Source organism: Rosa chinensis, chromosome 2, assembly GCF_002994745.2.
Source record: "Rosa chinensis cultivar Old Blush chromosome 2, RchiOBHm-V2, whole genome shotgun sequence".
Taxonomy (NCBI): Eukaryota; Viridiplantae; Streptophyta; class Magnoliopsida; order Rosales; family Rosaceae; genus Rosa; species Rosa chinensis.
The window spans coordinates 18476737-18503640 of record NC_037089.1 but is presented as its reverse complement, the minus strand read 5'-3'; the positions used below and the strand labels follow the sequence as shown (position 1 = coordinate 18503640).

At 37.8% G+C, this 26904-nt stretch overlaps 3 protein-coding genes and 4 long non-coding RNA genes across 9 annotated transcripts in view; 3 read left to right on the top strand and 4 right to left on the bottom strand.

Moving 5' to 3' along the window:
- LOC121051788 overlaps positions 1-96 on the top strand; it is a 1397-nt gene extending 1301 nt beyond the window's left edge. The window contains exon 4 of the long non-coding RNA XR_005806934.1: positions 48-96. This is a non-coding gene — a long non-coding RNA (uncharacterized LOC121051788). The remainder of the gene's footprint in view (positions 1-47) is intronic.
- Positions 97-416: 320 nt separating this feature from the next.
- On the top strand, positions 417-2965 carry LOC112190094. 2 transcript variants are annotated; one of them, XR_002932237.2, is made up of 9 exons: positions 417-543; positions 756-825; positions 936-1090; positions 1191-1287; positions 1379-1520; positions 1603-1731; positions 1965-2039; positions 2488-2547; positions 2634-2965. It is a non-coding gene; the product is annotated as an uncharacterized LOC112190094 (long non-coding RNA). The 2 variants fall into 2 exon arrangements; XR_005806933.1 differs by lacking the exons at positions 417-543; positions 756-825 and having other exon boundaries at positions 839-1090.
- Positions 2966-3797: 832 nt separating this feature from the next.
- LOC112183840 lies at positions 3798-4256 on the top strand. The gene has a single exon (XM_024322165.1). It carries the CDS (start codon positions 3798-3800, stop codon positions 4254-4256), a length of 459 nt encoding a protein of 152 aa, XP_024177933.1.
- Positions 4257-4295: 39 nt separating this feature from the next.
- On the bottom strand, positions 4296-6976 carry LOC112188475 (E3 ubiquitin-protein ligase APD2). Of its 2 annotated transcripts, none has more exons than XM_024327594.2 (5): positions 6527-6976; positions 6072-6214; positions 5893-5992; positions 4645-4948; positions 4296-4554 (listed from the first exon to the last, which is right to left on the bottom strand). In XM_024327594.2, the coding sequence occupies exons 2-5, from the start codon at positions 6171-6173 to the stop codon at positions 4473-4475; spliced, it is 588 nt and encodes a 195-aa protein (XP_024183362.1). In that variant the 5' UTR covers positions 6174-6214; positions 6527-6976; the 3' UTR covers positions 4296-4472. The 2 variants fall into 2 exon arrangements, with proteins under 2 accessions (XP_024183362.1, XP_024183364.1); XM_024327596.2 differs by having other exon boundaries at positions 5893-5962; positions 6527-6958.
- Positions 6977-14363: 7387 nt separating this feature from the next.
- LOC112183839 (zinc finger protein 862-like) lies at positions 14364-14732 on the bottom strand. Its single transcript, XM_024322164.2, has one exon. The coding sequence runs from the start codon at positions 14730-14732 to the stop codon at positions 14364-14366; it is 369 nt and encodes a 122-aa protein (XP_024177932.2).
- Positions 14733-16524: 1792 nt separating this feature from the next.
- Positions 16525-17275, bottom strand: LOC121051581. The gene is made up of 3 exons (XR_005806134.1): positions 17132-17275; positions 16933-16996; positions 16525-16811 (listed from the first exon to the last, which is right to left on the bottom strand). It is a non-coding gene; the product is annotated as an uncharacterized LOC121051581 (long non-coding RNA).
- Positions 17276-18885: 1610 nt separating this feature from the next.
- On the bottom strand, positions 18886-20693 carry LOC112189369. Its single transcript, XR_002931858.2, has 3 exons — positions 20485-20693; positions 19772-19811; positions 18886-19655 (listed from the first exon to the last, which is right to left on the bottom strand). It is a non-coding gene; the product is annotated as an uncharacterized LOC112189369 (long non-coding RNA).
- Positions 20694-26904: the final 6211 nt, after the last annotated feature.

Below are 26904 nucleotides of genomic sequence, written 5' to 3'. Positions count from 1 at the left end.
GAGACATATTATTGAATGAATGCTATGAATTTTGCCTATGATTACAGAAAGCAGTTGAGGATGACGGAGACAATGGCTTAAACGCCCTTTCCTCAGGCTAGTGGATTCATTTTCATGCTTTCTTTGTTGTGTTTAACTATCTCTTTTAATTTTCTAGAGCTCGCTCTGTGTTTAGTAATTTCGTTTTATAATTATGTGTTTGTAGTTGTCTTAAACGTTTTAGTTGGAATTTTTGGGTTTCAGAATGTGGAATTATGTGTCTGTAGTTGTCTTATATGGAGACTATAGATCTAGTCTCTAAACAAACAGGTTCATAGTATAATATGGATATTATCTACAATGAGATGGATTTCATATTCTCTCGTTATAAAACAATATTGCACTCCCACTCTTCTTACTCATCTCCTTCTGATGCACAGAGAAGCCACGGAAGAGGGGCTACTAGCTCTATCAGGGTCAAAATCCAATATCAATAGAGCTTCAAGTGTTGTGGTTCTGAGCACATTGGTCGCTCTCTGTGGTTCCTTCAGCTATGGATGTGCTGTAAGTCATTCTCATTCACATTTCAAATTCTACATTTTTCTGCCAAATATTACCATATTTTAGGATGAAAGGAGAGTTAGTGTACTGATAAGTATGTTCTGCTGCATCAAGTTGTTGGTCTAGGTTAAATGTGCCATACACAAAGAAAGGAGATACAATAGTGTACATTACTTCTTTGTTTATGCATTGGTCCTAAAGCGCTATAAATTTAGTTTGTAGATAGGATACTCATCATCTGCTAGATCAAGATTTGTGGAAGACTTGGGCCTTACTGTTGCAGCAGTAAGTACTAGAATTTTCAGATTTTTTGTTTCTTTTGTTCTTTTGCATTTGATGGACTTTCTTGTGATCGTTTTAGTACTCAATTTTTGGTTTAACAATGATGATTGGAGGAATGATTGGTGCATTAGTAAATGGGACGCTAAAAGAGATGTAGTGGTTATTGTCTAATAATCCAGGTTGTCGGTTTTTACCACTTTCAAAGAAATTCATTTCCATTATCAAGCCAAGGAAGTCATGCACACCACCTGTTTGATGAAAGTTCCAGGTGACTGAAAAAAGTGCAAGTTTTTTAACAATTATTTTGTAATATACCGAAGGCTACCATATAGTCAGATCATTGATTTTATATATTGCTGCCTTATCAGTCGTAGCTCTTCGAGATATTTACAAGACCCTGAACCAACTGCCACAATTGAGGCACTGGAGCATAATTGTCGTCTCTTCTGCTGTTTTGAAATCATGGTAGCAGAAATGTAGTAACTATTTTAATATTCACAAAGCTCGTTAGTTGTGATATCTTTGGTTCTGATGTAGACCTCTTACTATGTGGCAGAATGATGAATTTGATTTACAGAGCATGAAAATGTTGAAAGTAAGAGCTATGCCCTCGAGGACAAATTGAAGCAGAAGGGTATTTTCAATTCCATCACTCCAAGAACTGATAGACCCCAGAAACATCTGAAACCATTCAATGGGTTTGACTTTACTCTTATACTTTGTAATTTAACTCATTTCCTCCATTGTGCGAACTAATTCAACCAACTTAGAATTGAACAGGAAGCTGAATCGTATGATGATTTTGATGATGACCTTGTAAATGCTGAAGGCGCTAACCAGGCTCATGCAAGTTCATTGAGTGCAAGCAAAGTTTCCCAATTTTTTGCTGCTAATCGACATAAGTCAAAGGTATGAACCTCATGATTCATAAATAGCAAAACCTAGTTTTCTTAACTGTTCTTTCTCTGAACATGCACCTTAATGCAAGCACAGGAGGTTGATTTCATTCTATGCTTTTTGTTTTTCAAGGGTATTAATGTAAAGCAAAAAATAATCTTAGAGGATATGCAATGCATAATCATTTCTCTAATTCCCTTCACTTTTCTCTAATTCCCTTCACTCTTTTACTCAATTTGCAACAGATAGCTACACGAATGGTTATTCAGGATGGGTGGGGACCTGATGATTGTCCTGCAGTATATTATCACAGCAATGCGGTATTCTTCTTTCTTTGCATTCAAGAGTTGGTCATGACTTGTGTTAGAGATATAGATATTTCTCATGTGCCGTCTAAAACTTCTTTGATTCTATTTTCCCTTATTCATTTTGTTAAAATAGGGATATTGAGCTTCTAACTGGAAAGGTTTTGTTAATATGAGCTTCTTTAGCCTCCATACCTCTGTTTGTTCTTTTTAGTTATAATATTGTATTTGTTGTCTAGAGTTGGTTTTTTTTTGCTGTACTGTTTTGCCTTTTCAGTTTGGTTGATTACTCTATCTATTTGTGTTAAAATATGCCCCTCTCAAAAAAATCAATTCCCTTTGTATCTTGCTGGAAATTTAGAATGAGGTAGTGAATTACAATTTTTACTTTGCATTCCATAATCTATCAAATTTCCCTATAAAGGATAAATGCTGAAGTCCTAACATGTTCTGTTTGGTACAGTCTACTACTTTAAGCATGGGGAATAACCATGAGTATGATATGGTAGTTAAAGTTGAAAAGGTATGACGACTATGACTATTATTTTGTTCTAAGCAATTACTCTATGTTGATATAACTTTCCCTAGTAATGCTTTCTTATTTTGTAGATCCATGATTTAGCATATTATAAAGCTAAAGAAATGCTCCATCGAAATGAGTGGTAGCAGCCAATACACCCAAGCGGATACTGATCAAGTGCGAAATGAGTGGGGGAAGTTTGTTGTCAACACATATGTGCATGAGCCATGAAGTAGCGCACTTGTTGCTAGTCCATTTTTGTGAAGGAAAGCATCTTTCTTTGTGCTTGTCTGCTGGTACATTGTCATGCACCATATGTGGCATGTTTTGAAACAATATATATGTGTATCAGCTTTTTGATGTCCCAAGTAGATGGGCATGCACTAGAATGTTTTTCTTGTGTAAAATGTTGGTTTCAATGATTGGGAAATGCATCCCTTTTGCTTTTGAAGTTTAAAGTAATGGTTATATGAATCATTTGATGGTTTGCAATGTTTGTATTTGATAGAGTACTGTTCATTTCATAAATAGACCAAATGAATGCACAATCTAATTCAGGAATGGAATGTTCAAATGATCACACAACAAACCAAACCTAATGATCAATGCCTGTTGTCTGAATGACCAAAAATGGGAGAAAAAGACATTGTAATCAATATATCACAATCGGTTTTTAACGAATCAGTGTCTTCTGATTAATACTCAGACAACAGAATTAATTGAACTATGTTGTCTTAAAACCTAATCACACAACAGAATTAATTGAACTCTGTTGTCCTACAAGTTAATCACACAACAGAAGCAATTGAACTCTGTTGTCCTAAAGTTAATCACACAACAGATATAGTTTAAGAACTGAAGTTTGAAGAGCAATCAAACAACAGACAAAATAAAAAAATGTTGTCTGATATGATTAACATAGAACGGTTGCAAACTGGCACTGTTGTCTGAAGACGCCCCTCAACTGCTGCGCAGCTGCGCGCTTGGCATCTGCCGAGCTATCACACAACAGTTATAACACATACCTATTGTCTGAGTGTTTATCACACAACTGTGTTCCACCGTTGTCTAATTTTTCATCAGACAACGGCTCACTCTACAACGGTTAGTCTTCAAATCACACAACGGTTTTCTGCCGTTGTCTAATAACAAAATTGGTGTAATGTTGGTATGAAGAGTTTCTTCAAGTTAATAGGGGTATGATTATGGTAACCGATAGGAGGACGAAAGCTAGAGTACATTGGTCCCCTCCCATGAGTGGCTTATTGTGCATGAATGTTGATGGTGCTTATGTTTCTTCACTACAATATGGAGGCATTGGCGGTATTCTGCGTAATGAGAAGGGTGAGTTCATTGCAGGCTTTGCTTATAGAGTGCCTAATGTGTCCTCTGCCTTCCATGCTGAGCTGCTTGCTATTAAATCTGGGTTGGAACTTATTCAGGCACTTGGTGTGTCTAATGTTGCTCTAATGAGCAGCTTAGAGGCTGTGAAGGCTGTGACAGCAGAGGATCATGACTTCTCTACTTTGGGAATCATTGTTGAAGAAATTAAAGATTTGCTAGGTGATTTGCTTTTTATAGGTGTTCATCATACTTATAGGACCGCTAATCATGTTGCTCATAGACTAGCAGGATTTAATTTTGATTCTGATTCTGACATTCATATGGAATGGTTTCCTCAAGCTCCAGAGTGTGTTCTGGATGCCCTATAGTATGATTGTAATCGTATAATTCATTAATACAATTTCATCTTCACCTTAACAAAGATTCAATTACTGTCTAGTATAATAATATAAAAAAAATCACAAATAGTCGAATGTATTGATCCTTAATTGCCCAATCCAATAAAGGAACAAAAATGGCCATCTAAATAATTACTTCCTGCCCAAGAATACAAGATGTGAGAAGAAAAGAGACAAAGTGGAGGTTTAGGATTCAACGCACAACTTTCTTACTTTCCTAATCAATCTTCTGCATATTGGACATGTCCTATTTTCCCCTTCAAAGATCCTGCAACATAATTAAAGATAAAGGTCAGCAAATTTCATCATGCACAAAAAGAAAAAGCGTATGTTGAATAATGAATTCAATACCACATACCTTTGTGCACAATCATAACATGTAGCGCAGTGACCACAAGGAACTAAGAAACAATTCCTTGGGTCAGTGTAGCAGATCACACATATTTTCCCATCGTATAACTCCTCGGACGAGCTAGTGATGCTGCAATTTCCGGATTCGATATCCCAGTGATCACAAGTCCCGTATGTTACCGGGATTGACTTGGCCGGCGGTAATACTGGGCTGCTTTCAGTGTAATCGAAAACATCCTCTGTGCTGCTCCTCAAGTCTTCATAATCGCTTATGTACTTCATTATCATGTATACAACAACTACAAGCAACGCTGCATAAATGGTCAAAGAAAAAGTTAGTTGTAGACATGAACTTATCCGATAGAATATAAAGCTTCAAGAGAAAATTGCAAGCAAGACTTTTATCTTTGACTAATTTTAATATGATAAAAAAAATATGACAAAATAGGGCAACTCCAACAGCTTCCCCATGTTTTAATTTTTCTCTACTTTAGGAAAAAATGAGCCTCTTTTGCTCCAACAGATTCCCTATAATTATCTCTATTTTAGAGAAAGTGAGGAAATAGAAAACCAAATTCTCTATATTTACAGCAATCTCTAAAATTTAAGGAAGAATATGGAGATTTTAGAAGTTGCTGTAAAATAGAGAATCTGTTGGAATTGGAGAAGAAAAAGATGCTAAAGTTTTGAATTTTACTTCCATATCATACAGAAATTATAGAGAAGCTGTTGGAGTTGCTCTAACGTTCAAAGCATTACAAATTTATTATTGTTTTTATTCTTTTCGGATGTTATTCAATTTCTCGTTAGGGCCGCAAATAAGGTGTAAGAAACATGTTCTAACTTCTAATAACAGTGACTACATTATAAATGACTTTTGCTTGAAAATTGGTCAAAGTTAGGCTTGTGTCTTCAATATATGGCTGTGACAAATATCGTTTAGTAAATGGGTCATGCCTAAATACACGTCTTAATTATTTTACTATCTAGTAAAGATATTTATGATTTAAGTTTGAATCTTTTTGGTACAATATTTGTATGATAAGAAAATAGGACTATAACCGTTCAAAGCATTACAAAATTGATTAGTGTTAGTTACTTTGTTAGATTGGTCATCTTAATAGAGAGTGAAATAAGACCTACGAAATAATACATCTTATTTCATTGTCTAGTAACATAACATGAAACATGAAACGTTTATAGCGAAAACATGTTAAGGAATTAGATCGAAGATTGAAAGTAATTAATTACTTACTTAAAATTGTAACGTAGACAAGCAAACGCGTTAGAAAAGTAAGCGTGACGTACCAATCTATCAGATCATCCTGTAAGTATTCGAAGCAATTTTTACAACACTGAATTAGAAAATTTTGAAAATTCAGAAATTATTGCATCAAGAATCAAGAAATTTCACAAATATATACAATGCCTTACATCGCTTGAACCAACAATGCTCGTAGTTAAATTATAGGATTGAGAATTGGTCGATTGAAGAAGCTTCCTTGGAAATTCCAGTCCATCTAATGTGGGAAACATACTTACAGCTCTGAAATGCCTCCACTGTTTATGTTTGTGCCCTGCATTATGAAAATTGAGGATTAGAATAGGCTAGGCTTCTACAAGAAAGAATTTGCTAATATTTTCTTTTGAAACAACGGGTTGAAATATTTCACTATATCAGTTTATAAACTCCTTTGAAATAAATGGAAGATGCATCAATGTGGGTTCCTAAATACAAAGTAACAGACGATTTAAGATTCGAGTTATAGCCCCAACGTTCGAAGTTCATTAGTGTTAACTCGAGTGGCATGAGATCGATGATGGCAGAAAAATCATAAGAAAAGACAAAAGAAAATTTAAAATCGAAGGCATTCTGCAATCTGCATTACCTCAAAACACCTTGAGTTCATTTCTGAGTTGAATTCCTGCTTCTGCAGAATCCATGGCGAAACGGTAGAGTTTGAGAAGATCGATCTCAGAAGGGATGAATGCCAATGCCAACAATCTTTTCCAGAACTTCACTGAGATCTCATCAATTAGAAACTGGAAGCTAGAAAGGTTGTTGCTTGGTTGAAAGACTGGCTACTCATTGAGATGAACGCTAACTTATTAACCAGCACATCTACTAATAACATACTAGTCAATGTGGCTAATGCACACACTGTGTACCAACAAAATTGGGTGAAGCAAAAAAACTAGCTTGAACATGAGGAAGGTGGTCCAAGCTATACCACGTTGGAAACCAAGAAAACATAAATAAACTACGTAGAAGCTAGAAGGTGGAGATATAGAATGGTAGTTAAGTTTGTCCAGAACTGGACAATCTCAAGTCTCAACTAACAATCTTTCAGAAGTCTGGTAGTGGAAATGCAAGACTTTCTGTCTTGAAAGGTAGGTCAACGTTTTGTGGTTGGGAACATGGTCAACTTCAAGATGAGGTGAAAGAACAAAACTGATTGGCTTTATGAATTTTGCTTTCAGTTTTTATGGTCAATTGGGAAATGATAAATTATGAATCTGCTTTGAAATTAGGATGCCAAAATGTCAATTTGAGTTTTCAAGTCAAACTGTGATAAAACTGTGTGCGCACTCGGGCTTCCCAATTATACAAGTTCAACATGTCATACATTTGTGGGTAGTTACTAAAGAGAAACTTAATCAACTTTATTGTAACGGACCATACTACATTTGGGCTTTCTTCCAGAAGACATGTGAGCTGTGTTTGTACTTTTGGGCTGTATCAAGTTTGTTGCTCGGTACTCGTATTTGTCTCCTCCTCTTTTTTTTTTTTTTTTTTTTTTTCTTTTTTTTTTTGAGAATTAGAAATTTAGGGAGTGTATTCAATTCAGATTTTAAAAGATTTTGTTCGATTTTTTATAATCTATGAATTTACTTAATCAACGGATTGTTTAAATTCTATATTGACTCTGATTGATTCTAATAAATTGATTTAGTAGTATTTGTTTAAATTTTACAAGTTCTTATGATGTTTTTTGTAGGTTAATTTTTTGAGGGGGGCGGATCCATGGCATCACAAATTATAGTTAAAATTATACTTCAATTACCAATCATTAGATTAAAAGATTATCAATGGATGAGATTAGTCATAAAGAATATATCATTACCTATTATTTTTGTTTTGTTTTCTTTTCTTTTTAATTAATTAATCAAATCTATTTATTATGACTTAATCAAAATCAATAATTGCTATTCTGATTTGGAATACAATTAAGGAATCAAATCTTTCAATTGTTTTCCTATTGAAACTCATCTACTGCTCAAAAAAGAACTGATGAGGCGTTTGACGAAGCATGATGAAAACTGATTGAATTCTCTAGCTCTTTCTCACCTTTTCTTCATCAAGATGACACAGCAAAATCAAGAGTCATCATATTTTCATTGCATATTTCCAATAGGTTACCCTTAATTTTTTTTTTTCTTCTGTTTGCTCTAAATATTGTACAGTTCATGCCATTTGTTGATGATAAACATCAGGTCTCATGATATCTAGTTGACGTTGTGTAAAATTCTTTCATGTTCATTTAGTTCATCAAAGGCCTCATCTGATCGATTTCTTTTTCTTTTTTGATGAGTTTCAATAGGAAAACAATTGAAAGATTTGATTCCTTAATTGTATTCCAAATAAGAATAGAAATTATTGATTTTTATTAAATCATAATAAATAGATTTGATTAATTAATTAAAAAGAAATTAAAATAATAGGTAATGATATATTATTCTGTATGACTAATCTCATCCATTGATAGTCTTTTAATCTAATGGTTGGTAATTGAAGTATAATTTTAACTATAATTTATGATGCCACGGATCCGCCCCCTTTTTGGAGTAGTGGTAGAGATCCCAAAACTTTGTACCAAAATTACTTACCAAATGACATGGCACATGCCATATCATCAGTTTCTTTGGAATTTCTGTTGATATGGATTTCCTTGTTGGATATAAAATAAATTTCATGTTTTTTTTTAAGAATTAAGAAAACTTATATTAAATAAAAGTCACAATTAAACAAAATATAGAATTAATTTAGAAAGGGAATAGATGCAGTTGTTCTAGCAATCTGGCTCTCTGCAACCTTGATACCCAGATCAAAATATATATTAGAAAAAAAGCAATTCCCACATGAAAGATTATAATTGGGTCTTTGATGTGTGAGCCCCAGAAAAATTTGTCGAGTTAAGTTGAGATCGTTGGAAATTAATTTACGATCTCGGTAATGATTAAAGTGCTTGAGAATATTTTTGGAAATTTTCACAAGGTGTAATCCTTAATTTAAGAATTGGATAATAAAGTACACGTCACGACAAGTTCGTGGAAATTTTCGGACATCCGAGCTATATGTTATGATTTTCGGAAATTTTGGACTACATAAATTATTAAAGGAAAATAGAAAATAACGTGGAGCAATCTGGGCCATCCAATTCTCCACTGCTTAATCTCAGCCCTCAGATTTACTTTGGATTTTGGCTATAAATAGCCTTAGATCAGATCAGCGATGGAGAAGTATCGAGAAGAACCTAGCGTTCTCGACCCGTTTCTGTAGCTCGACGACCCGACGCTGTGATCCAGCCGGCGCTCCACCGTCAGGCCACATCCGGCTGGCGTACGACCACCGATCTCTTCCTCTGGTCGTTGCCAGTCACTTTTCCGGTCACTCTTCGCTCAATCGTCGGCTGTGGAGGGAGAATCGACGGTGAGAACATTGAAACTTTTCCGGTGGGTTCAGTGAATTCCGACCACCGTTTGGGCTGCATGTGGTATGAAACCTCACCTCCTCGTCATTCTCTACACATTTATGTAATTATTTTTCAAATTGGATTGAGTTTTGATGGTTTGCATTCTGGGTTCGTCTCGGGTCCGTCGCGGTCCCTTGATGCCGGCGACTTTCTCGGCTTTCCTTGGCTTGTTCCGGCCTCGAATGCAACTGTAGACAAGGTATTTGACAGCTGGCTAGGTAGATCATGTCGACACCCTCAGTTCATCACCAACCCAATTTCGACAGTGAGCTCGGGAAGCTGAGTTTGGGTTGGTTCAAGGGATTTCCTATTTCGAAGGTATAATCTCGAACTAGATTCTTGTGTTGGTGATCAGAAATTATGCTACTGAGCTTGGTTTGATATGATGAAGTTGAAGGCTCTGTTATCGAATTGGTTATGTTGTCTATAATTTTGATTATTTGAGTTGATGTCTACTGTGGGCTATGTCAATTGTAATGGTGAATGAGTTTGGAAAGGGTTGCTTACGGTGACTGTGTTTTGAAAATGGTGAATGTAGTCGGTCGACGTTTTGCAAGGGTTCCCATCACAGTTAGTATTGAAATGATTATGTTGATTTGAATTGGAAGAGATTATATTTTCAGTTAAGGAGAAAAGTTAGGGTTGGGTGCCCTTAGTAGTTTTGGGCACACCTTGTGTGAAATGTTAGTAAGTAAAGAAAGGAAAATAGCATATTGGGTGGCCTTAGTAAATTTCGGGTACACCTAATATGTTTGAAATTAAGTCGTTGCTTGATTTACTTCGACATAGTCGTAATTGGTCGATATCGTAATTTCAAGTAAAATGTTTGGTAATTTGGGCTAATTATCCAACCTATTACGGTTGGTCAAACTAGTCAACTCCTGGTCAAACCAGGAAAAGTTGTCGAGATTTAATATAATTGTTCAAAAGATATTAACTATCGAAATGTCGGAACTCAGGACTCCAGTTACCTGAGGAACGGAAGGTTCGTGACTCTCAGAGTACGTGAGAGAAAGCATTGGAATCCAGGTAGGGGATTCAGGACTCTTCTCGGTTTGTAGTTTTCCTATCTATTGTTATTAAAATGATGCATGTTAAGTGGTACGGTTTGGTTAAGTTAAAATGCAATGCATACTAACCAATCCGTGAGAAAATGTGTGATGGCTTGAGAGCGAAGGGTGGCTCTGACTTTCTTGGGTTCGATCCCCAAAACCTCCGAAAGGTTAGTTATACCGGTCGTCCGGGTATTCCGATCGTAATGACAGGCCCGGTACGTGTGTGTAGCTAGGTAGTGGACGCTCTCGCTACGCTTACCTAGTGATAAAGTAAATTGAGGTAAGGTCGTGTAGTGGGTCTATGGGACCGGCCATCTGGTAAGATTCAACGCGCGTATTCAATTTAGTATCATGCATCGATTTTCGAGTCAAAAAACATTTTTATAAAGTTTGTCGTTCTTTTAAAATATTTGGTTTAAGCATGTTTTCATACTGAGATCCCAAATATCTATTTAGTGGTTTCAAACCTAGTCGTGGTAGAGTTCCTGTAAGAGCAGCGAGGACGAAAGCTCACCCCTACAACAGTGTGGATGCAGGTACTGTGCACTGGTGACGGGACAATAGTGGACGGAGCTAGGTGTGCGGAACAAGTTCGGTAAATTTTGTCGTTTAGACCCTGTTCTAAATTCTATTTCTCGAACTTCGTATTCCAAGACTTGTTGATAGTTAGCCTTGTGTCAATTTTGGTTGAGTTCTCATTTCCTTGAAGTTCGTACCTCGTGTGTGAGAATTCATTTCAAGTTCTAGACGAATGAAATAAATTTTAGCAACTCAAGGATTTTCACCTCAAAAATATTTGTAGCTTCCGCTGTGTTTATACGAAAAGTTTTCAAACAAAATGCCTAGCGGTTCTCTAGAATGTAAATCGAGCGTTCGGTTTATGTTTTAGAGACTCGCTGCACTGTGACGTGCTTAAGCTGGTGAGGTGCAGCTTGGGGCGTTACATGATGTTTGAGTTTTGAATCGATCTCTGCGAGCTTTCTTAATGTCTTTCTTACCTAAAGCTTTTGCAAGGTTGTTGAGGCCTTGAAACCAGGGCTTATTCCGGTCGTCATTGGATAAATAGAACTAAGCAGGGATGATAGCTTCTCCGTAAATTGAAAATGCTGATGGATAATAGACTTTAAATAAAGAATTGGATAAGAATCAATGGTCTGCTGCCTGTCCATTTTATTCTTCATCCTTTTCCCCATTTGAGCAAGATGAAGCTAATGAATAATATTGGTTGCTCTTCACGAGAAGTAGTGTAATTCTATTTGTAATTGCTTTGATTTTTGTAAAACATTAGGGTTTTCATAATATACAAAATATTTTCTCAAAAACATTCTATTTTTAAATTGAAAATAAATAAATCCATGTCATTGAAATTTATGGAATGATATTGATGAAGTGGTGTATGCCACATCATTTGGTACTCAATTTTGGTATAAATATTTGGTGTCTCAAGCATTTTCCTTTTTTCTTCTTCTTTAAAAGCAATGGATGACAAAAGAAGTGTATATATATATATATATATATATATATATATATATATATATATATATATATATATATATATATATATATATATACAGATCCTATCCAAAGCGAGGTCTCGCTCTGAAATTAAAGTGCGAGGTTGGAGTTTATGGTCACTTTTCGGTCGCATATCCACATCTCGACCGTTCAGTTTTTAGGTAGTAATGTATAGATCATCTCTGCAAAATTTCAGTCAAATTGATGATCTTTAAGGTATCTAACTCGCTTAAATCAATGGACGAACTGAATCTGTCAAACCTGAACCGTACTAGCTTTAAGGCAGTTATCAATGCTTTAACAACTATCAATTTAGCTGAAATGTTGCAGAGATGATCTATACATTAGTACCTAAAAACTGAACGGTTGAGATGTGGATATGCGATCGAAAAGTGACTCTAAACTCCAACCTCGCACTTTAATTTCAGAGCGAGGCCTCGCTCTAGATAGGATATATATATATATATATATATATATATATATGGCAATCTACCATTCTTTATGTTGTGAATAATGATATATGTGTTTTAGGGAAACGATATTTGAGAGAGAATTGCTGTGTATTCTCATTGATAATAGGGGTCTCTTTAAATAGAGGATTACAATGCATAGAATCCGAATCATACAAGGAAATGCAATCATACATGAATTGAATAGAAATATCTAGATCCTTCTAGTTAAACCATATTACCACTAGGTCAAGTAACTTAGGGTTTGGGCCAGACACACAAATAGAGATTTACTTGAACACTCCTCCTTGTGTCGCCCAAACGTGGTGATTATCTCGTTGCCTCGCTAAAAACCTTGCCGAGTAACAAAAACCCAGTGGGACAAAAATAACCTTGGTCGAAGGGGAAAAAGAGTACAACACACTCTTCACGTTTCGAGACCATACATGTAGACATCTCCCCATGATGTCTGCAACTCCCCCTGATGACTACGGTCATTGGAGTTCGGATAACTTCCGCAAACGATGCTACCAACATGTTTCTCGAAAGTGGAATTTAGGCAATGACTTAGTGAGCAAGTCTGCCATACTGTTCTCAGATCGAACCTAGTTCACTTTGATCTTGAGGAGAGTCTGTTGTTATTGATTATGCTTGGTGTTGTCGCTTTTGATGTACTCTTGCTTCATTTGTTCAAAACGAAAAACATTATCCTAAATGCTCGTAGGCTCATCCATGGTAGACTTCAAACCACAATTGTTCGAACATGCGTAATTATGGATCCAATCCATAACATTCACGAACTACTTCGTGAAGAGCAATAATCTCTGCATAGTTTAAAGATATAGCGACTAGGGTCTGTTCTGTAGACTTCTAAGATATCACGGTCTTTACCCATGGTGAACACTTAACCAGTTTGGAAATGACCTTTGTATGGATCAGAGAGATATCCAACATCAGCAAAACCTTCCAAAAAACATGTCATTTTGGGATGGGGATAGTGGACGCAAGCCAGTGTTGGCAGCGTTCCTGGTGTGTGATGGGTCCGAATCCATCATCTCTCTGTAGGGATAGAACAAGCCCATATCAATCGTACATCTCAAGTACTGAAAGATATCTTTTTCCACCAATCCAATGGCGTTGCGTTGGTGCACAGCTATACCTGGCTAACAAGTTCACAACATATGAGATGTTCGGTCTTGTGCATTGGGGTAAGTACAATAATGCGCCTATTGTACTCATGTAAGACACTTCTGCCTCTAGCACATCTTCGTCATCATCCTTCAGACGAAGAGGATCATTTTCAGGATCAAGACTATGAACGATAATGGGGGTGCTTGAAGGCTTGACCTTGTCAAAATATTTAAGCATCTATTAACACGATGCTCAAGTTCCAAATTGAGATACAATTGTGTTCTCCCAAAATCCTTCATCTCAAATTAGGATTTCAAGTGTTCAGCGGTTTCCCTTAACTCTTTAAGGGCTTCTAATGAAGATCATGTCCAACATGAACAGCGATAGAATCCGAAACTTGTTATGGAAACGCGCGGGCATATCCCTTCCTAATCAAGTAGTCACTTTAGTGAGCATTTCAATCTTATTGCAAACACGCTCTGTGGTCTAAAGCCACTTGACTTAGATAAATAAAGTTCACCAAGAACCTTCATGTATGTTCCGTATCTAGATCCCCATAGAGATACGTAGTGACCAATGGCGGATCCAGGATTGGAACCTTGGACGGGATGGATTTCTTAAACAAAATATATATATATATATATATATATATATATATTATGGAGAATCACGACGGTGCGAGAGAATTTTATTAATTTTAAAAAAAGGTACACCTAGTCAGGGGGGACGTAGTGAGCCTTACCCCTCAAATGCATATCTATACAAAACTAAAAAACAAAATCGACAACAAAATAAACATGCAATGCAATACAAGAGCCTAAACTAACTAAATCTAACTCTACGAGTTCCACATGCTTCAAAGTCTTTGATCACCAATTCATTGTCAATAGATTCAGCATATTCCTTCTCAATGTGAAGGACCATACAATCACCAAGAAACTCATCTTCCATCTTGTTTCTAAGTTTACTCTTAATGATGTTCATAGCTGAGAATGCTCTTTCAGTGGTCGCCGTAGAAACAGGAATAGTCAAAACTAGACAAATCAATCTATAAAGCATAGGGAAAAATTCTGAATTCCTTGTTTGAACCAACATTCTGCACAAATCAGAAATGGATTCCAAATTCTGGAACTTTGGATCACTACGCATAGCTTTCTCATAATATGCACACTCTAATTCTAGAGCAAACATTTCACTATCAACAAAATCTTTAGGATAAAACTTCTTTGCAAGATTGCATGCATCTTCAGTTTTAAAATTCCTAAAGTTATCATGAGGATCCAAGGTTGAACTAAGTATAAGAAGTTCAGATGTTTGGTCTGAAATCTTCTATTCAACTCACTCAACTGAAAATCAACTAAAGCATTGAAGACATCTATATGGTAATGATGCTCAACTGTAATAAAACCTCTTTGTTGGCAACCACGACCTGTACCATCCTTATAACGAACATTCATATCAGGCATATCAATATCATGCTTTTCACAAAAAGATTCTACATTTCTTACCAAGTCATCGCAGCCTTCTTCTCTCATCTCTTGAAGAAATGATTTTGTATGTCCAACAAACTTCATAGCATGTACGAAGTCAAGAGATTTTCGCTGCAATGTCTGACAAAGAACTTCAGTAATTTTCATCAATTTGTGCATTAGAAGCAAGCAGAACACAAAATCAAAAGACCTCATAGCTTTAAGAATAGACAAAGCTTGTCCTTGCAATTCCAAGGGTGCTTGCTCAATCATATCATCAAGAGTTTTTTTTTTGTTGAACTAAACAATTCAATCAAACTCTTAATTGAAAGAAAATGTGAGCTCCAACGTGTAGCAGCAACTCGTTGCAAAGTACAAACTTGATTAGCACCAGTACCTGTTTGAAGTTGGCCACAAGCTACCAAATCTGCAATTTCTTCCTTTCTCACAGCTTTTAATGCAGAATGACGCTTAGCAGAAGAATCAACAAAATTCACAATTAAACTTAAAGTTGAAAAAAATTGTCAAATGTCATGTACCCCTTTAGCTGTAGCATTCAATGTCAATTGCAAGCGGTGATCAAAACAATGCACATAATAAGCATAAGGACACTCTTCAAGAAACAATGCTTGTAACCCATTATAAATACCTCTCATATTGCTAGCACCATCATATTCTTGACCACGCATATTTCTCACTTGAAGATTGTACATAGTAAGTACTTTAGAAATCTCATCTTTAAGAGTTTGTGAAGTAGTGTCAGGAACACTCACATCTTAAAAAATCGTTCTCAAATAATACCTTGACAATCAACAAACCTCAAAATAATGGCCATTTGTTCCTTACTAGATGTATCTACTGCCTCATCAACAAGAATACAAAATTTGGAATCTCCTAATTCTTCACGTATCTTGTTCCTCACTTTATTACCAAGAATATTTAGAAGTTGCTTTTGAATTGATGGACTAATGTACTTGGCATTTCCGGGAGCATTTCCCAAAACAACTCTCTCAACCTCTACACTCATTCTTGAAAAGGATTTTATGACCTCTCTAAAATATCCCTCATTCAATGAGTCTTCAGTTTCATCATGGCCTCTAAAAGCAGCTCCTTGATTAGCTAGCAATCTTACACTTTCTATTGAAGCCTTAAGCCTTAATCGCTTGTCCTCTATATCTTTCACAGATTTTGACTGAAAAACTGTTTCAATTTGTTTGGTAGGATTTCTTATTAAATCCCATTTTTGCATTGCAGCGTGATGGGGAGAATTAAGGCCTCCTACATGCTTCATCAACACATTATCATTACCAGAAACTCTCTTCCAAGCCTTAAACCCATCAATGGTGAATGCTGGATGGTGAGAAACTTTAGTGTCAAATAGAAAACAAGAGAAGCAATACGCCCTATCAAGAGCAATTGAATATTCAAGCCATGGATACCACTTGAACCAATAAAACTGAAATCTACGTTGTTGACTCCCTTGTTCGGTAAATGGAAAATCTAACTCGAGTTGAAATGGACCCAACAAAACATAGGTTTTTTGAATACTATCACGCTCATTCACTGGATATTTCCACATGGCACAACGTAATCCAGGATCACGTTCAAGAGCGTTGATATTATTTTGTGGTTCAGGAATGCAAGGTTGAGGTTCAACATCAATATTTGGAGAGGATATGGAAGGTTCAGAAACCACATTTGAACTTGAAGACTCAACATGTGTTCTTTTAAACCATGTGTCAATGAATTTTGATCGCTTCGGTTTTGGCTCATGAGACATTTTACTCTAAGTCTCTAACACCTATAAATTAAGAAATTAACTTTGAATTAACTACTTTTCATAATAACTAATTTAACAAAAACAAAAGCCACAATATAAGCCACAATTTTATATGGACAATGAAAAGAAAAGAAAAAAGTACCTTGGAAAGCAATAAGCATTAGATTGTAGCTACTCTAATAATGGAGTCCAGAAGTACTTCCATCCTGCACAACAGCACAAGATCATACATAGATGCACATATGAACAAGAAATTAAAACAAAGAAACCCCAAGAAAGCAGCGAATCTTGAAGTAGAAAAGGTGCAAATCTTCAAGTCACCGAATCAGCCCACATCCTACCTGATTTCCTCATTTTCAGTCTGCAACCTTCATTCTTTAATCCATGAAAGCTTCAATCTAAATATCCAATACAACCTACGAAATTGAATTTCACATCAATCCAGCCAATCCTTAACCCTATAAATTGCCCCAAATTGGATTGATTCAATTAAAGTATTAAACAAAATTGAACTTACAAAATTAAACAAAGCATCTCCTTGATCAGTTCATCAGTTGATCTCTGACTCTCTGACTCTGAGAGAAGTGGAGATTGGAGAAGGGAGAACCGGCTGAGCCACAGGCGGCAAGAGGAGGAGGAAGTGGCCAAGTGGGAAAGAGTGAGACTGTGAGAGACGATAGATTCTCCAGTTGACATATTCACAGACCTAATTTGACTACCGCGGGCAATCCTCTATAAATTAGAGCCCTAATTTCAACAAAATCCACAATTTTACTGAATCAAATCAGCAACGAATCAGTTTGATTAAGAGGAACTAGATTCAGAATCAGATAGCGAGCGAAAAAGAAAGAGTACCTGGTGTAGTCGGAGATGGAGACGACGAAGTCTAGGTGGTGAAACTTCGAATAGGCCGTAGATCCATAGTCGGGAGAGCCGGCTGAGGCCGCATGCGGCGAGAGGAGGAGGAACTAGGAAGTGGGAGAGACCGAGAAAGTGACTGAGTGAGAGTCCTCATTGATGACTCGATGAGTGGAGTTAGGAGAGACTGGGCTTTGTCTGGACAACACCACCACCACCCCCCCCCCCCCCCCCCCCCCAAAAAAAACTAAAAAAAAGCATACATCTATTTTTTTTTTTGGCTTCAAAATCTTGAGCCCGTCCTAGTCTGTGAATGGATCCGCCCCTGGTAGTGACTACATTTGTAAGTTGCATAATTAGTTTTTCGGAAACTACCAAACTAACAGGGTAGTGGAGTGCAATGACATCCATTACGAGAGAATATGTCTCATCGTAGTCGATTCCAGGGCATTTTGTGAGAAGCCTTGCTCCATAGGGCGAGATTGCCATCTCTTTTTCTCATCACGCTTTCTAACGAAGACCCATTAGTCAATAGGTTTTATGTTAGGAGGTGTTGGCATCACTGGCTTGAAAACCTTCCTTTTCGTTAGAGAATCCATCTTAACCTGGATCGCATCTTTCCATTTAGGCCAAATCTCTCTACATTGGCATTCATTCATCAACGGAGCGTGGTTCGATATCATCGGACTCAACAAACTCATGCACAACGAAATGCGCAGCTACATCATTAAATATGATGGAGTTTCTATCCCACATCTCATGTACACTAGTGTAATTTTCATAGAGCTCTATATTCTCAGGAATAGGTTCTGACATTGAGGATGTGCCAAAGTATCATACGAACTCACGGGCCTCCCACGCATCCTAGCTGGGGCCATGGCCTAAAAAGCCAGAGTGCCACTCTCTTTTGCATTGGCGCCATGCCTACCTCCGTGTAGGGTGGCGCTACATCCTCTCGTAGGGACGTCCTTCTTTGCAGTCATGTTTGCAGCATATTTGTGTGATCTCGTCACTTTAACGGGGATCGAGTGTTGAAACCGAAAAAATCACGAGTCCAGAAATTATATGGTGATGGTCTTTCAAAATTAATTCAAAAAAAGTGGGAGCCCATTACGACATTGATATTCCTACAAGCTGCTGTGGAAAAAAAAAAAGAGAAATACATTTATACATATCTGTTGATAAGCTTAAAATTTGAATGGCAAGCAAATGTGGATAATTGCATTCAAGATTTTGGTTGGCTTTGAATAAATTCAAACGGCAAGCAAAGAAGATATATTGCTAGTCAAAGTTTGACCAATTTAAACGTCAAAGATAGATACACTGTCATGCAATATAGTTGGAGATAAACACATCTCATTCAAATTTTAAATTACAAGTATGGGGAGGCTGGTAGCTATCCGATCAGCAAGTACACTACTATATAAAGGTAGTGGTGTGAAGAGAAGAGGAGGAGAGAAGAAAAATCTGCAAGCAAGAAGCCAAGACTCTGCCAAAACAGAGAGCAAAATCAAAGCAGCTCGGACGGAGAAGTTCAGGTATATGTTGCATCATGTTGTTCTTGTCTTCTTTGGCGGAGAATTAACAGGTTTGCTTCAAACAAAAGGGGTTGTTCATGAACAACCAATACCCTTTTGAAGACAACCATGGTCGTTCAAGAATGGCCGAGAAAACTTCTCTTGCGTTTAGACTGATATGGTCGTTCATGAACTGCAGGAGTCTCAACGTGCTTGGCTGCTGCAGTTTCCAATGATGGAACATAACGTCGTTCATGAACGGCCAAGTTCCAAAGCTTAAAATCTGCACAAGATGCCACTCTCTTCCTTCGATCTCAGCAATACACATCACACAAGAAGCTTCCCACATTGCCTCGTTTTCCTTCTTCCACCATAGCAAAAGCCTTGCACCACCACTTTCCAAAAACAAGCTATACAAAGCCAAACAACTAAGAGAAATTATCAAAGCCTCACCCTTTAAAAAGAACCATCTTTAATCTTTCTCTGTAACCTGCAAACAAAAAGAAATAAAGACTCAGAAGCAGAGCTGCAGATAAGAGAAAAAGAAATAAAAGAAAAGAGACAGAAGGAAAGGACTGTAGGCTACCATTTCTTTACGATGCTTACCTCTGTGAAATTGGCAGCGGGGCTTGGCGGTCAACTAAGTCTGCGCATACAAAAGCTTTGAGTTGTTAATTTAATTAACAAGAAATACCAAGAGACAAGCTAAATGCGTTAGTGACAATTAAAATAAAACTTAGTGGCCGTCATCTCGTTTTGGGTGTGTGATCTCTAGGAAGGCTAGATGAAGTCTACATATGCAGCAAGAAGACAAAAGGCTTTAAACATAGAGCCTTCAAGTATGCATTGCAAACAGTGGTCAAATAGAAGTAATGAACTAGAGGACAAATGGTGGCAAAGTTTAATTATATGTTTCTTTGAAACGGTGGATGCAAGCTAGGAGCAAACATAAACTTAATTGTTTTTTTTGTTTCTGGAATCATGCTAACAAGAAGCCAAAAACATGGCTTTGATGGTTCAATCTTGAATTTGCTTTATGTCACAAGCAAGAAGACAAAAACATGGTTTATGTTGCCAAGTATAATTGAATGTGTGAAGCGGTGGTGCATGGTGGTGACAATCAAAGCATGGCATGGTGGCCACAACAAACACAAGTGTAGCAAGATTGGTGTTGAATACAAATCACAGACCAAGAAACATAATGCTACGTGCTCATCTCTCAATCAAAGCAAAAAAGCAAAAGAAGGAAGACGCTCCATCTCTGAATCACAACTAAGCCCAGGCAATTGGCAATCAGAAAAACCGAAATAGGTCCGTACCAGTTCTGAACCCGCAGCAGCAGATCTGGGTAGGGTTGATTAAAGTCTGAAATCGGAGCTAGGATGATATAAGGATTGAAGCTGCTACCTAATCGCAGACGCAAGAGACAGAATGCAAGAATGGGGTACAGGATCCAATCCATTCTCTGTCTTGGACTATAATAGCTGATGTCATCTCCGACTCGACCGCTAACTCAGACTCTGATGATCACGCCTGATTTCTCTCAGTCTTATCAAATCAGCTGGGATTATGTGGCTAGAAGCTTTTCTCTTAGTTATGTGGTTTGGGCCTGGAGTTTTAGATTTGGGCTTTAGATTGGGTGTGGATATAAATTAACGGTTCTCCAACCTATGGGCTTGCTGAATTCGCCCATCCACAAATGTTGAGGCCCATTGCCAAACAGTTTATTCCGATGTTCGGGTCCGGCGAAGTTTGTTTGTTGGCAATATAAAGCCTATTCATACGACCCAGTACAAAAATTCAACACAACGAGTGCCCAAATTAAATTCCGGCGTCTGCAGAAGAAATACATTCGATAGACTCGAAAGTAAATATATATGTACATCCGTTGACACAAAAATTCTCCTAACACCAGAAATACAATTCTTCCGAACTACAACAGTTTGATCCCTTTACAGGGTATGTAGGCAATCTAGCGACTCATTAGATGCAACCGCAAGTCCAAACAAAAAATCCTGACTCCCTGGTTCATCTAATTCGAATCCCTGACCTCATCAGTCAAATTCCGCCAAACACCAGGAAACATCATAGCCTCCCCAAACAAATCCAAAACAAATAGAATCCCTGGTTCACTCAAACCAAATTCGTCCAAACACTATTCCTATTCCAAAAAGCCATACCCTCCAAGGGGTCATTCACCCATTGGAAATCTTGAACTACGAATGGCTTGATCCCTCTCCAAGGGTACGTAGGCAACCCATTCAGACATCCTGGTGCAGCCGCAAAAACAAACAAACACACATCCCACAATTGGTTTCTTTATAAGTGGAATCAATGGGTGTTTTCCTGTAACAAGGGATTGTAATTAAAAGACAGATTCTGTCTTCAATGGGTCGAACAAGGGATTGTAATTAAAACTCTATTCACTAAATGAATACGAGTGAAATTATGTTGGGTGACATTTACGCTCACTATGTGCAGATTTTTACTCAACATTGAGATGAGACATAGTGGGGACAGACTACAACAATTCCTGTCGTTCCAGCTAAACATCCATATTCTTATCTCCCCCTAATGACGGGAAGACTGTCTCATCAAAGTGACATCCGCAAATCTAGCGGTAAGGGGATCACCTAGCAAGGGCATTTAAGTGGCGGATGATTGTTGGAATCTCAAATCCAACGTAGTTGCCCATTCGTCTGTAAGGACCCATCATAGAGCGCTGTGGAGGCGCAATTGGCACATAAATGGCACACTCAAATATGCGTAAGTACGATACTTGTACCCAGTCACTAGCTGTAACGTCGAGGTAGATTGAGTTGCGATAGGTCGTAGACGAATTAACATAGCTGCATGCGATATTGCATCACCCCAAAAGGATATAAGGAGATTGGTGCACATTACCAATGTCCTGACTACCATCGTAGTCGTTTCCGCGAGACCATTTAGGTGTGTACATGGGAATATGATGTCCAACATCAGTCCCATTGTAATAACCATCGAAAGTCTTTGATGTAAACTCTCTAGTATCGTCAAATCCAATTGACGGAATAAGATGATCCGCGGAGTGAGCCCGTTGTCATATGATATTTCTTAGGAGTGTAGCATAAGCAGCATTACAAGTGGACAATGGTACAACAAGTGACCAGCGTGTTTACATGTCAACCAATCATCATCAGATATTAAAACGTCCGCAAGTTGGTTGAATCAGTCCACCGAATCCCCATGGATTCTATGTAAGAACAGAATAAGTATTTTCATATCCTATGCATAGGACAGTCTCAGTCCTAATTTCCCTAAGGAATGGGCTTTGTAAAACAAGCGAGAGGCTTTAAAAACAACCAATGAGAATTTTGGTTAGGCCTGAGCGTTTGAAATGCTATTTGAAACAAGTTGGTGATTGCAGCATCAACTGGAGCGCCATCACCATGATGCACGCCATCCATGGCGTCATGAATAGGGATTGTGCCAGCCCTAGGTTGGTGGTGGACGGAGACGGTGCCCTAGGCAGCAGCGTCGGTCATACTTAGTCCAGGAATCAACTTTTGATTCATGCTTCATTTCACTCGAGAGAAAAGATATTCATGTGAAGTCTTTAGTAGACGGATCATCATATCATGACCATAATGACCTATCCTGTCGTGACAAAGCCAATATGTGTCTAAATCCAAGAGATCTTCTCTCATAACTTCATTGGATTAATAGCTCGAATAATGACATAGAGTCCACTAGAGAGACACATAAAGTTCTCTAAGATGCGTCTTTGTTCGTAATCATTAGAGGTATTGCAAAGGAACTCATTTCCGTTCTCTATATGAGTTTTTGCATGGAATCCGTTGGCGATAGGGTATGATTTTCCCTAAGAACATAGAGAGTTTTTGTGACAGTAATCAAGGTGCCATTTGGCAAGTACTTAAGTTATTCCATGTCCTTGAATTAATACCGATGGCCCAGCCATCGTAGTCATAAAGTAATATGCTCAGAATCAAAATTGAGTCATAATGAAAAGAAAATTTTATTCATAAGCCAACAGAGTTACATCATTGTCTTTTTGAGCAGAGAAAATCTAATCCAAATGCTAGCTAATGCAAAACAATGGTAATCGTCTAACTTCTTTTGGTAATTCCAAAATAAATGTGACCAGGTGAGTAGAGAGATGTCGATGGAGCATGGCTCACTTAAGTACCACTAATCTCATAACCTTCCTAGACATCACACTTACTTTGGGTGAGCCTACTTTGAAGAAAGACTAAACCACCGGCATTTACTACAAAAATATATGTCAATTGCCTATTACATCTCTTGGAAAAATAAAGACTTAAACAGAATTGGCGATCTATTGATCCCAGCCAGATTTGTAGTCTTCAACCCTTCACTCTAGATCATCTTCTTGATCTTCTTGTTCCACATAGTGAGCTTCTCTTGCTTCACAATATGCTTTGTAGGCGGTGACAATTTCTTCACGAGCTTTACAAATGTGTGCCCAATGACTGGATACTCCACATCGAGAACATACTTCTCTTTACTCAGACTCCATTGATTGAGGTGCTTTGAAAGCATCATTTAGATGGCTCTTAGTATTGGTAGTGCCACCAACATGACCAGAGGCGTTGCCTCCCTCTCTCTTTCCACGTTGACCTCTTCGGTTCCGTGTTCGCCTATTTTGGCGGTTATTTTCCCAAGTAGAGTGATTATATGGACCAAAATGTCCAGAAGTATCCCTAAGAAAGACTTACTTTCTGGAATATGCTCTGTTTCCACGGATCTTGAATTATAGTTCTTCACAAGGATGTTGTCATGCTTTTCAGCGACATTCATAGCTCTAATGAGCTCATGAAACCTTGTGATTCGTCTTGCATTAATATCAATTCGATAGTTCTTAGCAACCATCAATACAGAGACGGGGAAGGTAGGGAGAGTCTTCTCAATCAACAGTGCATTTGTGATCTCTTTACCACAGAATTCCATTAATGATTTAATGCGAAGTGCTTCCGAGTTGTAAGCAAGAACTGACTTGAAATCACAGAAGCGGAGGCTATGTCATCTTACTGCTAGGTCAGGAAGCAGGGAGTCACAGACTTTGCCAAATCTTTTTTTCGAGTGAGACCTACAGCCTTATGGGGTCTTCTTCATTCATACACTCGTACTGGAGCGAATCATCCATATGACGAGTCATTAGGATGATGGTTTTCGCTTTATTTGCCTCTAAGGCTGCTCTATTTGCTGCCAAAGCTTGAGCTTGCTCAACAGTTAGCACATCCTGGCTAGGCTCGAGAATCGTATCCAGGATTCCATCGGCCTTGAGATGCTGGCAAACATTACGAACCCACCTGTGATATCTAGAGCCAGTTTTTCCCAATGGAGAAAAGTCCAACTTGTTCAGGTTACTCATCCTAAAATAGGACAAGAAATTAGGGTTAGTTTCGGAGCGTAAAAGGCTACCACGAAAAAATATAAAAATTTCTTACCGTAGTCGCTTCCAAGAAATTAGGAATTTCTGAGCGTAGCCGCTTCAAAGAAATTTGATTCCAAGAAGTATTGGATTAGATCGAAACGATGAAATAAGTGGTCGATCATAAATTCTCTACAAACTCTAAGTTTGGAGATCTCAACAAGCTCCAAACTTGGAGTGGAGTTGAGCACGAACCCCCACAGTACGGCTTAATTAGGTCTCCCCTATGATAAAGAAAGGGGGGGGGGGTAGAAGAAGGGAGGTTGCAAGTCCCCGAGAAAAGAATAAAAACTTCAAAAAATGAAACTTTTAGAAAAACATACCTCTAAGGATTGTAGAACGTATTTGGTCCTTATCGTAGGATTAGAGACGAGCTTCAGTCCTAGTGCAAGCAAGCAGACTTGTAGGATTGCAACGTGCTCGCGGAATCGCGGAGTAGCGGGGTCGAGGGGTCTTGGATCCGCGAGGCCGTGGGGTAGAGGTTGAGCGAGTTTGAGAGCAGGCGAGCGCACGCGGGCGTTGCAGGGGCAGCGAGGCTAACCTGATAGGGTTAGCTTTGAGTTGCAAAGCGGGGGCTACTGCAAGAGTTACTGCAGGGCCTCTACGGGGATACTGCGAGTGCTGCAGAGCTACAGGTGGCACCGATCGTGTGGGGGAATAGCGCTAAGTTGGTTGGCCCATGGCCGCGCTAGCGTGCGCCGGGGCAAGCTGTAGGGCTAAGGATTGCTGGGGGCAGATGCTAGCGTGGGCTAGCTATGTGCGGTGGTTGTGGGGGCAGCGGGAGAGCGTAGGGCTGCGGTGGCAGCGAACGAGAGTAGGGCTGCGGGGGCAGCAGGCGAGCGTAGGGCTGCTGGGGCAGCAGATGCAGGGCGCGCTCGCAGGGGATTTGGTGAGAAGAGTTTTAGGGTTTTTATTTTTAGGGTTAGGGTTAGGACTCGTGTTGATAACGTGTTTTAGGAAAACGATATTTGAGAGAGAATTGCTGTGTATTCTCATTGATAATAGGGGTCTCTTTATATAGAGGATTACAATGCATAGAATCCGAATCATACAAGGAAATGCAATCATACATTGAATAGGAATATCTAGATCCTTCTAATCAAACCATATCACCACTAGGTCAAGTAATCTAGGGTTTGGGCCAGACACACAAATAGGGATTTACTTGAACAATATGAATAATAAGTGAAAACTAATCGGCCAAAATGTTACACAAAATATAAAGTAGTAAACTAATGATATAATTTATTTCATATATATAATTTGTAAAAAAAAAAAAAAAACATGTGTGTATATAACCGTCTATTATGGCTTTAGATGAATATATGTATATATATCGGTACCCGGCTTCGGGTTTGATTAAAAAAAAAAAAAACATTTGAGTTTTTATCATCTTAACAATACTATTGAAAGTGAGCTTAATTAGCTAGAAGGATTAAGGCCTCCAAAGTTATAGTGATAAAAATAAAAATAAATTATTAGATGAGAGTAGAGGTAGAGGCAGAGGAGGATAGTGGGAAGATAGGTCTAAAACAAAATGGATGAGTGTCACCTATTGAGAGCTACTTCTTCTTCTTCTTCTTCTTCTTTTTTCTTTTTTTGGTGAAGAGCTTCTTCATTTTTTGAGTGAGAAAGAATCTATCAAAATCTCTTGGGAAGTGGTTAGATTGTTTTTGAGTTTTGATATGTATAAAAAGCACTATAAAATCCTCCAAAATCGAGCATTTAATGAAATCCTTAAAAATCCGTATACTTTTGAATATCTGCAGATTTGAATGGATAATTTTAAATCTTAATTGAATACATCAAGATTTTAAAGGATTGTATCAAGATTTTAAAGGATTGTTTAAAATCTCAATTCAATACTCATAGACTTTCAAAATACAAAAAATTTTTGTAGACACTGAAATGAATACAAACCCCTTAGAATTTCATTCGTGGATAGAATCAAACAAGTACAGTAAGATGGAGCAGTCATCCTTGACATCATTCTAGGCACGATAATCTTATGTAGGGTCTTTAGTTCCCGCAATAATTTGATTATTAAATTTATCCGACCGTCTAATGATATATTCTCACCATATCTATTCACACGTTGTCGCATGTATAAATTTGAATAAGTGAAGCATATCTTTCGTTTTTCATATGACAATAAACAGAGGTGTTTCGTATATAAAACCTTGTATTTCTAAAAATTTGATTGATATGGCAGATGTGCCACCTTTTTTAAGAGCCAAAACAATCAAGGAAAGCTAGGAAAGACAAACCATAATCAAGTTTGAATCAT